Source organism: Lacerta agilis, chromosome 5 (assembly GCF_009819535.1).
Source record: "Lacerta agilis isolate rLacAgi1 chromosome 5, rLacAgi1.pri, whole genome shotgun sequence".
Classification (NCBI taxonomy): Eukaryota; Metazoa; Chordata; class Lepidosauria; order Squamata; family Lacertidae; genus Lacerta; species Lacerta agilis.
The window spans coordinates 70,820,084-70,832,702 of record NC_046316.1 but is presented as its reverse complement, the minus strand read 5'-3'; the positions used below and the strand labels follow the sequence as shown (position 1 = coordinate 70,832,702).

At 40.1% G+C, this 12,619-nt stretch overlaps 1 protein-coding gene across 2 annotated transcripts in view; it reads left to right on the top strand.

The window, feature by feature from the left end:
• The window catches only part of PLOD2 (procollagen-lysine,2-oxoglutarate 5-dioxygenase 2), a 55,665-nt gene that overhangs the window by 24,331 nt on the left and 18,715 nt on the right, over positions 1-12,619 (top strand). For both annotated transcript variants that reach the window (XM_033150393.1, XM_033150392.1), the window contains exons 4-9: positions 4,905-5,068; positions 6,173-6,285; positions 7,401-7,464; positions 9,028-9,125; positions 9,404-9,505; positions 10,683-10,808. In XM_033150393.1, the coding sequence (XP_033006284.1) occupies positions 4,905-5,068; positions 6,173-6,285; positions 7,401-7,464; positions 9,028-9,125; positions 9,404-9,505; positions 10,683-10,808 (667 nt within the window). The remainder of the gene's footprint in view (positions 1-4,904; positions 5,069-6,172; positions 6,286-7,400; positions 7,465-9,027; positions 9,126-9,403; positions 9,506-10,682; positions 10,809-12,619) is intronic.

Here is a 12,619-nt window from a genome sequence, read left to right as displayed (position 1 = left end):
TTAAAACATTCTCAAGGCGAGAAACCCAAAATAATAATGAAGTGGAAGACTTGATGCGTAATGTAATGAGCCGCACATTTCTTCTGGAACTTGCATGCTGTTAGAGTTTAAATTTCTTTCTGTAAGAATTAGGTGCATATTCTTACTTTTAAAAAACCCATTTGAGTCTTGCTTATATTGTTAGGTACATTCAGGCTAAAGACCTTTTATACACCTCAAGCATTTGAATGTTGATATCTGGTTGTTTTTAGCTGATTTCTGTTTTATTGCTGTGTGTGTGTGTGATAGAGAGAGAGAGGGGGGGGAGGGAGGGAGGGAGTGTTGTGGCAGGATATGTGTACTTTGTGGGGGCTGTTTACTGTGATCACTTTTAGACAACATTGTATATTTTCAATATTTACTATGTATGTCACCTTGAGATCTTTGGGTATAAGGCAACACATGAAATAAATAACAACAACAACAATAAGAATTCATTCATTTATTTAATACAATTTATATACCCCTTGCTTGTAGAAAAAACCCTCAAATGACTTGCAGATTCTCCCAGTAGCTCATGACACAAAAAGTATGGCCTGGTAAATTGTGTTTTTCCATAAGACAAATGTTTTCATGATAGGAAAAATACTCACTTTGTCCAATTTGGAACAGGCAGAATTTCATAGCTATTAAACCCCATGGTTAATATAGTTATTTATAACTGATAACAAATCTGGAATTGGAATTTGTAAACACACTTTAAATATTTAAGCCCTTCCACTCTGCCATATGGTTGCTACTGTTACCACTTCAAAAGTAGTCTGAATGCCTTAATATGCTGCCACTCTGGGACAGAGAAAAGCAAAGGAATAACATGAGGTCATTCCGTCTTGTGGTGGAAAAATGTTGTCTGGGAGATTATACTCTAGAGAGTATCTGGTTCCTGTCACTGACTGAAAGTTCCTGCTACAACTTTGCAAAAAGGGAAAATGCAGCTCTGAGCCAGCCACCACTTTCTCCTCTCAGAGCATCCCCTGTTTCACACTGTGCTTTAGGTCCAACTCTGGAGTTAGCCAGATTGAATGGAAGGTTGTCTGGAGCACAAGCCAGCCATTTTCATTTATTCATTTAATATTTTTTGTTGAGAGCTGGAGAAACTCCAAGGCACACTTTTCACATTTCTTCTGCCAAACCTTGGGGAAAAGCAAAACAGTGGGAGTCTTCATAAACCCACTAGGTAACATTATACATCTTACTTAATAGGCTTCCTTCCCTGCAGAGTTCCTAAATACCTGCCGTTCCGCTTGGAGCAAAAGATGAGCTTTTGACTCTCCCCCTTTCCTCTTGTAAATCTGCAACTTTCTGTTCCAGCTTTCTTTTGCAGCAAGATTATTTGCCTCTGCGAAAAACACAGGATGCTATTACCTGTGTAATAGCTACCTATTTTCCCATGTGTTTAAGCTTTCTGAGAACTACATGAGAGGCCCTTCAGCTTTTCCCCTGCCATCATACTGGGGGGGGGGGGAGGTACTTACCAGGGAAAGGACATTTTCCTTGATTGTGCATCTACTCTAGAACATGTTCTCCAGAGAGTCTCATTTGGCACCCACCTGCCAATTTATATTCTTTCTTGTGCTTTATTTTCTGTTCTGTTTTTAACCAAGAAATGTTATTTTTAGTATATTTTTGGAGCAACCAAAGGCAGGGTCAATAAAACAATGGATCAATTATTTCTTCAGTCTCTGACATTGATTCTGAAGCAAATAATCAATGTAGCCTTGTATGTTTGATTGATGGTATGTCAGCTTCCTTGCTATAGAGCCAGAAATAATACTTCACTTCTGATATATATATCTATATCTATACAGATAGATAGATAGATAGATAGATAGATGTGTGTGTGTGTGTGTGTGTGTGTGTGTGTCTCCCAAATCTCAAATCAGCATTCTTTTTTCTTTGTAATTTTAATTTTCAAATTTTCAAACAACAATTTTTTTTACACACAGACACTTGTTTACATTAAAAACATAATGCATGTCAATACATTTATGGGGGTCCCTGAACCTCCAGACTTGCCTCTACCCCTCCCAAATTCCTCTTTTGAACCCATCACCATCAGATTCTATAGTAAGCAGATTGATATCCAAGCATAATGTCTGGTGGAAGGGCCCCACAAGGGGTGGCTTTGCTGTCTTGCATTGGTTCTGTCGCCTTGAATGCTCTGCTCACTTATATGTTGTTGGACTTGTTAGATCAGCACTGTGTCAATGGCCAACAGGTGCTGTAGAATTGCTAAGGAGAAGTAGGGCCTTTATGCCTTTCCTAAGTGGTGCTGTAGTGTTTCTATTCCTCCAGTGGCAGTTCAATGTCCCCCCACCCCACCCCCAGGAGAGAGAGCTTGGCCAGAGCTAGACAGAATAACATGCAGCTACAGCCAAAGGACAAACATAATTTGCATACGTAGCTCACAGATGTCTGAAATGTAACTCTACCTACTTTGGTACAATGACATCATCCTTTTATACAGCTGGGCAATGCTTCCAGCTTAAACATAAAAGGAGTTAACAAAAAAGTAAGAGGACTTCATAATTTAAAAAAGCAGCCTGGTAGTAGGAGAAAAAGAAAATAATATTTTGCAATGCAAAGGTCTGCCTGACTCTGCTGTAAAGCTCCTGTCGCTGAAATGCAGCCAGACCATGAATGATCCTGTTCCAGCTGTTTTTCACATAACCTGTTTTTAAACATAATGTGACATGCTCCTTTCAAATCCTTTTCTTGCTCAGTCCTCCACTCCTGTTCTTGGGAAAGCCCCATTGAAGAGGTGTTGTTTTCCTTTGTGATGCCTGGAATGTCCCATTTCCTGGAGAAATGGTTTGTGGCTCCTTCTCTACCATCAGAGCTGGTTGGGGATTCCACAAACATTGCCAGCACTTTTAGTTGTCCTAGAAAGGATAGGTCTTCTCTCCTTAGGTTAAGTTGGCTCTGTGGATTCTAATGAGGCTTCCTTCTCTTGCCTCTGTTGGACTAGCTGTCTGGGAAGTCTCCAGAGAAGAAAGCCAAAAAGGAAAGCACACCTTGTGTCCTTCAGATGTTTTGGTTTCCAACTCTTATAGTCTGTAACCAGTGGCCATGCTCACTGGGGCTGATGGGAGTTACAGTAGAAAACATCTGGCAAGAACCAGGCTGATGATGCAGGAAACCAAGCAGCAAGAAAATACAGGGTTGTGGAGCAGATGACAAGCAGAACATAAAATGAAGAATACAGTTGTACCTCTGTTTTCGAACATCTCCATTGACGAACATTTCGGAACTCGAACACCAAAAAGCTGGAAGTAAATGCTTCCTTTTTAAAATGTGTCTTGGAAGTCGAACAGGCATTGTGTTTTTCCTCACTTTTCTCTGTAAATTTGTAGACTGCCCTTTGCACCTCGGTTTTGAAAAGTTTTGGAAGTGGAACGGTCTTCCGGGGTGGATTATGTTCAAAAATTGAGGTTCCACTGTACATCTTTCACATCCCCAGATGTTTGAGTGCATATTCATGATTGCAAAAAGAATGAAAACAACAAGGCATTCTTTTTCTTCCCCCCATGTGGTTTAAAACTGCCAAATGACAAGGACCTCTACAGCTTATGCATTTGTGGTAGTAGCTGTCTGGAGGGATACTGGAGGAGAAAGGAAGCTGAGGAGGGGAAGGATAGAGGCAGCCAAGATCTTGGACTGCTGAATTACCAGATGCAGGGGAATACAATTTGGCAAGCTTGTGGTCAGGGAGAGGAAAATTAAAGGAGGCATAAGTTGTCTTTCTTCCCTGGTAATGGATCTGTGTGTCCAGAAAAAAATTGAAGTGCTGCATAGGGAGAACTAGAGACAACCTGAAACGGAACTTTTTTTGAGGGGGGGGGGACTGTAATAAGAGAGTGCAGATGCACACATGTAACACTGAGCTGTAAAACAGTGTTATTGAAATCCAAAAGAGCAATTCTGTTCTCTTAAGCTTTCCAAAGGCCGTTAAAATAGGTGCAGCTGAACATGTAATCCAGTAGCATTGGATGTAATGACTGAGCTAAGTAACTTTCAGAGAGGCAAGTAGTCTCTGTGTTTTATTGACTAGTGAGTTTTATTAACTGTGTTTGCAAAGAAGGTAGACATTGGATGAAAAGGGCATGGTGATGGCAGAATAGAGATTTGCCTGAGTGGAATCAAGTCAATAATTGCTCCGGTTCCTAGACAAAGGCCTCCTTGAGTTAATGAATTTGCAGTGCAATGATTCCAACAGGGGCTCATTCATTGTTAGCTCTTTTCGTAGTTTTATACAGAAAGCAGGGGTTTCTTTTTGCAAACCGTGTGTGTTGTGACAGAGCCCTGTGTCTTAAGACCTGCTGTAACGTCTATAATAACCTTGTTCTACTGAAAGTTGGCATCCCGAAGCCAACATATTGGTTTTCTTCCAGGGAACATGCCTTGGCAAAGGAAGAACACAACAAGTGATTGTTATAGACCACCTTAATGAAAGCGGCCCATTTTACACTCTGCTGCCCTTTTGTGTTGGTATCACTCCTTGTCAGAGGACCATAGTAATGCTTTGTATATACTGAATGCTGTACTGCTAAAACATTGCTTTTCAAATATATGCCTGCAGTTTGCACCAGCAAAAATATCATGGTTTGTGATATCATGCGGCACAACTTTCAGCATGTTACATCCTAAACAAACTATTTCTGCAGAGGAATCAGCAGTGAGCCTCAGTCTCTGAAAAACTGTTTGTGAACTGGTATTGCCAGCTGTGAATATTATCACTGATGTTTGGAATCAGTGTGTAAAAGTACAACCATGGTAGAGCAGACAGATTTTTGGGAATTTGTGAATGTTCATGTTAAGCCTAGAAATGCCCTTAATGGTCATCTTTTTATCCCTCCAAACTTCAGCTATGATGTTATATTTGCTGGGGGACCTGAAGAGTTGTTAAAGAAGTTCCAACAAGCTAATCACAAGGTAGTGTTTGCAGCAGATGGATTGATATGGCCTGATAAACGACTAGCAGACAAGTACCCTGTTGTTCGCAGTGGAAAACGGTTCCTTAATGCAGGAGGTAGGTAGTTTTGTAAAAACTGTTTGATTTATTTCACAATATTTATTTAATGCTTGACCGCAATGAAACTTCAAAAATGGTTGACAAAACATCTTTTTTAGTGCTGAGGGTGTTCCTACTGTTTCTGGAGAGTCTGTGGCAGCTGCCCAACCCAGAGTTCAGTTGTAAATTTTATATCCATATTCCACAATTGTTCCCATGCTTCCATGTCTATATTACGACTGTGAGGTTTGGAGCTTTCAGGGTTAAATAAGCTCAACAGTTTGCCCCACCCACAGGGAGGATGATGTCACAACATCCGGGTAGTTCTGCTGTATGTGAAGCCTATGTGATTTATGTGACGCACTGTTTATTCTCTCTTCTGGTTTCACTTTTGACCGGGCGACATGTCTTCCGTAAGCCTGGGAGAGAAGCTCCGTGATTTAAGCTTGTAAATAAAGTGTGCTTGCTTAAAACAAGCTTGACTTTGTGGGAGTTTATTTGCTGGCAAGAAAGGCACACACACCGTTGTGCAAGAAGAAGTTTGAAGTTTGAACAACTCTGCAAAAGCACTGGAGAAGCAAGGGAATGCACCAGAAGCGTAGCTGGACACCATTTCCAAGTGCTAAACTGGTTTTGAGGCTTTCCAGTTTAAAACAAAAGCCCCAACAATGATCGATATCTATTGTCCAGTGTATCATTGAGGATTTTACTTGCTCACCCACAGCACTTCTTAGAAGGCCTCCGCAGCAACAAAGGAGGGGCCCTGAGTGAAGATGCATAGCATTGTATCTGTTGCAAAAAGAAAGCCAAATCTTAAATGCAATGACAGATGGAAGAATCCACGCATTCTCCCCCTAGCTGAATTGTCACTCAGAATAAATTAATAAATCAGATTCACACCTGGAATAGCTCTTTTTTTCCTAGGCATATGGAGGAAATCTAAAGAAAGCACAGAGATTCAGGGGATTTGTACCAAGGCAAGTCTATGGTCATAAATGAATGGGGAAACTTTGTGTAGTTTCATCTACTGGGACTTCTGAAGTTAGATGTTGGGTGCAGGCAGCTCATTTTCAAGTGGAAAGAGTGATGTCTTTATTTAGTTAAATCTATGGTCTCTTTCAGGATTTATTGGATATTCTCCAGCTGTAAACAGTATTGTGCAACAATGGAACCTCCAAGATAATGATGACGATCAGCTTTTTTATACTAAAATCTATATCGACCAATTAAAGAGGGTATGTTGAACCATTTTACGAATCATTCTTATGACTCCCGGAGTCCATCAGCTTTGCACACAATTGTGAAAAATGAGTGATGAACCAAGCTGAAATTCTGGCTATGTTTAGGTCACTTGAAAGAATCATTCTATCTTCTATAAATATCCAATATTAGCTCAAATGGTATCTACAAACAAGAGGGTTTGGATGCAGGGTTTTGGAAAATTTTGGAACCGCAAAATTTCAAGATTTTTCATTGGGATGGAATTCTTTTTTCCAATGAAACCCTAACCCTAACCCTAACCAATGCATATTCAGTGGCCAGATGGAATGGTGGCAGATTATGTGTGGGGGTTTTGTATGTGCGAGTATTCTGGAAAAGGACCTAGTCAATAGGAACCTGGACAAGAACACTCCTCACTGCAACATTTTGTTGTAGGTTCGATGTATTTAGTTTCATGCTGTTATCCTCCTAAATTAGATGCAGTCTCTCTAAGAACTTTTGGACACCCAGGAAATAAACTCCTGCACAATTCCAGTATTACATGGGTGTTGTATTGATTTTAGTGGAGATTTTAGCAGATCTTTGGGTGAGAATTCTATTGCAGTGGTCCCTTCGAAGAACATGGCTTGTTGCTCTTTCTCTTTTTTCAAAGCAAGGCACAAACAAGAAAGTCAATATGTATAGCAGCAACATCTACACTGAAGTCACCCAAATTGTTCTGTTTATATCATGGTATATTTCCAGCTTTTCTTTATTTCAAGCTGTTAATGTATTAGTGACATTTGGCAGATCCTCTCCTATACCGCTGAATCATCATTCTTTGAGAAGTCATGAACTTAATTTGCTTGGCTTACAAAACAGAAAGCAAGCCTTTGTTTGTAGGATGATAGAAATGAATCGTATGTTCTTGACGAGGGGCAGATCTGTATGACACGCTGAACTATGAAGATATATGAGAGATTGGGAAACATCTGGCATAAGAATTAAGGATATTAAAATGAATTGTCAGTGAAAACATGCAGTCATGTTTTCAGATTGTTTACATTTGTCAAGATGGTTAGAATTCAGTTTGTACTGCCCTTGATTTTATAATGCCTCATTTAGCATATTTTCTGTACTTACATTTTAGGAACGCATTAATATCACATTGGATCACAAGTGCAACATTTTCCAGACTCTAAATGGAGCTGTTGGTATGTAGGCTGTGACGGGTTGGCCCTAGGGTGGAGGAGTTATTACATCCCCGCTCAGAAGGAGTTAAGCCACCTTCATCTTGACAGACAGTTCATCCTTTGGGGGCAGGGCGGTCCCCGGTTTAAAAGGAGGGAATGGCCGTTTTGGCAGTTGAGAAGAGGGAGGGTGTGTGTGGAGACAGGGAAGAAGAGGGGTGTGTGGCCAGGATAGTGGTGGTTAGGCTAGGATAGGATGAAGATTAGTTGGTTATACTGAAAGAGTTTATACTTTAGATGTAACTAAGCTGATGAACTATTGAAGTACTTGAAACATGATGTTCTGAAATAAATAAAGACTTGTATTTGTTGAGCCAAGAGAAAAGAGGCATTTATTTGGTCCAGCGATATATAGATGCTCATGAGGAGGTGAACTCAGGGAAAAGACAAAACTGACCTGCAGGGTGATAGTTTGTGTCTTGGAGTTTCACTCAGGAGGGGCAAAAGGGCAGAAACTTTGGTAAGGCTACACAGTGGCTAAAAGGGTTTAGCTAACTGATGCAGTGGGGGGATCTAATGAGAGAGAGACCCGGAACTGATAGAGCTGAGAGGTATTCTTAACCCAGGAGCCCAGAGCAATATATATATATGACAGGCCACGACAGCTGGACAAGAGAACCCTGTTACTAAGTTATCCCTAGTTATAATAAAAGGGGATTATCCAAACAGACGGACCTCAAGGCATCGAGGTGGGGTGAATAGAAAAAGTGACCCGGAACACCTCAGAAATAATACACTTAGTAACAGAGGGGAAGTTGGCAGGGAGGTTCGTCACATAGGCCTATTCTGAAGCGTCTATTGAGTGATGAAGGATATGCCTCTCAGATTTCTTTCTTGCCATTTCTGCATTACCTATTATATAATAAAATACATCCAAGGGGCTTTCTGCACATTTATACTTCATATGGAATTAACATCAAGTGGAGATCAGTTACAGGCCCCTTGGCTTATGTATTCTTTCATTGTCTTCCCAGTGGGAGAACTGACTGACCAGCTGGAAGAACATGCAGTTATATGAATGTTGGATCACTCCTCATCCCAGAAAAATAAAACATAGAAAGATATCCCACAATATCTTTCCCCCCACAATATCTTTTTCCTCCCCACAATAGAAGTAGGCAAAGGAGAGGGAGAGAGGTGACGTGACAGGAAGAAAGTCTGCCTCCACTCTTTCCAGAACAGCCCTGAGGAGGAAAGATTAAATCTGGACAGGCCCTGACTTACAACAAGTGTTGGGAAATGGCCACCCAGTTCCTCTGAGGAAGCAGGGGGTCCCATTGCCATAAATACGAACTTGGGATAGGAATAATAATAATATTTAAAACAAACAAACAAAATATTGTGGTTCTTATTTGGCAACTGGAAATGTTCCTAGTGAAAGTAGAAATTAACAGCCTGTGGATTGTAAGCTGAAATGACAGAAAATATGGAGATCTTTTTTAAAAAAAATGAATGTGAGGAATGCTGTGATAGTCTTGTTTGAGTAAACTACAGATGATATATTTTTAACTTCCTGGTGGGCTGCAGATGAAGTGCTCCTAAAATTTGAAGATGGAAGAGCCAGAGGGAGAAATTCACTGTATGACACTTTGCCAGTCACTCTCCATGGAAACGGCCCAACCAAAGTGAGTGACGGTGACTTTGTTTCAGCTAAGTTATTTATTTATTTATTTATTTAATGATACTGGGATACTTAGCAGCCTACTGAGGATTAGTTGACAGTGGCAGTAGGGCAGAATGTATCGCATTCTGTTTCACCCCTGGTTTCCACTCATTTAAGTCAAGTGAATGCACGACAGCAGAGCCTTGTGGAACTGGCCTTTAATTGAAAGGTACAGAAACAAGATTTTATTATACTGCTGAATTAATTAGGGCTGTTTTTCCCCCCACCTCCCAATTGTAGCTTAATCTCAATTACTTTGGAAATTATATCCCTAATGGCTGGACCCGTGAAACTGGATGTGGTGCCTGTGACACAGATTTATTAGACTTGGCCACCCTCGATGTAAGTATCTGTTGCATGCAGCTGAATTCTTTCAATGCCGAGCTACATATTGATGGTGATGACATTGTCTACCTCCCTGTGCACCTGGACAGCTGCTCCAGCTTCTCCCTCCTTGCTTTTATCAACCCTTCCCATCCTGCTACAACCTATCTTTTCCTCACCTTCACAGTTTTCTTCCAAGCCCTCCATGCCCATATTTAGTTTTGGTCTGAATCACTTAATGCTTCAAAGTTTCCAGATGTTTATATAAAGTGTCTGGTACAGCGGTAGAAACATATTTTTGTGTGTCTTTTTGGCACACATTTGTGCAGGTTACAGTACATTCTTGGTCTTCATTGATTCAGATAATATACGGAATGTTTTTCCTGGCACTGACAGCTAGTCATGATTCAAAGTATCATTTTGGGGGGGGGGGGGGGAATAGCTGACAAAGCTTTTTTGCACTCACTCAAAGAGAAACAACTGCTAGTTGACATTTCATAGACATCATCCAATCATAGACTTTACATATGCAGCCGTCAGGATTTTTACTGGCTAACTGGATTGTTAAGCTTATTGGCTATGTGTTTGCAGTCCACTGTAATTTCTGGCAGCAGTTCTTCCATCAGTCACAGGTGTAAGATAACTCCTGAACGCAATCTGGTTCAGCTACTTTGGCAGGCTACCATAGTCTTCAGGAAAAAAAATCCTGATCTCATAAGAACTTTAGAACTCTAGGAAACTACTTCCATTGTTCAAAATTCTCAGTGAGTTTTCCCACCCCATCCTTCACACTCTACCCCTTAGTTATTATATTATATATTCTGATTACATCATTAATACACTTATATACAGCCTGAGAAGGGTCATAGCTCAGTGGTAGAACATCTGCTTGTTTTCAGGAATATGGGTATAGGAATGCAGCATAAAACTTACTCATTTCTCAGACAGCATTTTGCTCGTTTATTTCAGGAGGAATTTCATGGATTCTTATTGTATCATTTTATTTCAGCTATTAGTATCTCAAAACAGCAATTAAAGGTGTATTCAGAGTTATATACTTGTGTAAAACTGGAGGTTATTTCCCAAGATATAAAACATGGATCATTTGGGTTAAATGTAAGATTGTTCATACTATTTTAAACTTTAAAGTAAAAGCTTTTCGTGGTTTTCTTTATTTTTGTGCACATTTTTAAAGGAGATTCCAACAGTAACAATTGGTGTTTTCATTGAACAACCAACTCCATTCCTGCCTAAGTTTCTAGACAGATTGTTGACTCTGGACTATGCAAAGGAAAAAATTACCCTCTTCATTCACAATAACGTAAGTACTTTAGGTGGTAATTGAACAGTTACATTTGTAAATTAGTTAATGAAGTTGGTCTAATTATGTAGATTGACAACAAAGTTAAGTCCTTAAACATTTAAATGGATCTCTTATTACAGAAAAATAATGTGTGTATACACATATATGTATGTACATACACACACAAGTTCAGAATACAATTTCATCAAAAGCATGTTAACTTCTCCATTCTTCCTCAGTGCAGTACTGTTTATAAGACATGCAGCTGTGCCACCATGACTTAAACTACTTGTTCTTTTGGTTTTTGAAAGAAAAATTACACCATCTACCAATAAATATTAAATAGCTCCTACAAATAATTTTTAAGGGCAGCTGTTAAAGCTCCTGTGTTTTGGCATCTATAAGTATAACCAGAGGGAGGAATATTGGTGTGTGTTGGGGGTATAGCTCCTCACTTGTGAAAGAGCATTTTATTTGGACTGCTCCTTGCGTGGCCTCTATATGCTTTTCTCCAGTTTATTTTCCATTATACCTTCAGATCTGAAAGTTTCTCTCTTTTTCTCTCTCTCTGCTGCCTCCTTTCTTTTTATACCATGGATGGGGAACCAATGGCCCACAGGCCTAATTTCCCATGAAGCCATTTCCCACAAACCACGCCCACCTATTCAACTCTTGATGTCCAATGGGAAGGAGGTAAAGACATGACCTTCACTTTGAAGTCCATTTCCAAGTGTTTTAAGTAAAAGATAAGGATCTTTGCCCAATGGGCTAAAAAGGTTCCTCATCTCTTGCTTATCCCTTCCATTTAACTCCACTGTCACGTATTCCTCATAAAAAGTATACACAGCTCAGTCCACTGCCTCTGAATACCAGTTGTTGGAGACTACAGGAGGGGAGAGTGCTCTTGTGTTCAGATCCTGCTTGCAGGTTCCCTCAGACATCTACTGAGAGACAGGATAGTGAAATGGATGGACCATTGGCCTGATCCAACAGGCGCATCTTACATCTTTTTGCTTATTTTGTCCAAATAAGTTTAGGGTAGTCAATATTGAGAGGGGAGCAAGCAACGACTGGTGAGGCAGTTCACAAGGCGATATCTGGTGGCAACTGCATGGCAATAGAGAGGGAGAAGAATTCTCTTAACTTTATAATTGCCGAGTAGAGAAATGGGTTGCTGCAGCCGCACCATTCAAGTGCATGGCTGGATACTCATACCTGATGACCCTGGGGCAGTTTATCCACCCGGCAACAGCACACTTAAATAGGGTTGACCACAGCAATGTCCCAACACCATTCCCTGATGAGCAGTTAGTTCTGTGGAATTGATGCTTGTGTGCTGCCACACCTAAAGAAAGGTTGGTCCAATGAAAGACCCTGCTTAGGTTACATCCCAATTTATTCATGAGCAAATAATGAATTATGGAGAATCCTTGCTATTCATTTTTACAAATGCAAACAATTCTATATATACTGAGACTGACAACTCAAATAGAGGCACAAAACTGAAAACAAACAGCTTGATAAATTTATGCCTGGCACAATTTCACATATTTTTATTGGCTAACTAGTATGGATTTAGTGCTTCAGGGAAGGTACTGAAATAGTTATACACACACACACACACACACACACACACACACACCCTAAAACTAGATTTTAGAGCTTATCCAATGAAACTGAAATTTCACAAGCAATGGGTCCACCCCTTTATCACTTTTTAAGCACTCTGATTGATGTGTAAAAAGATAACATCTCTCTAGGAGTAATAAATCCCAGTTAGGGAATATTTAATATGTAGTGTCACTCTATAGTATAGAAGGTAATGCCAT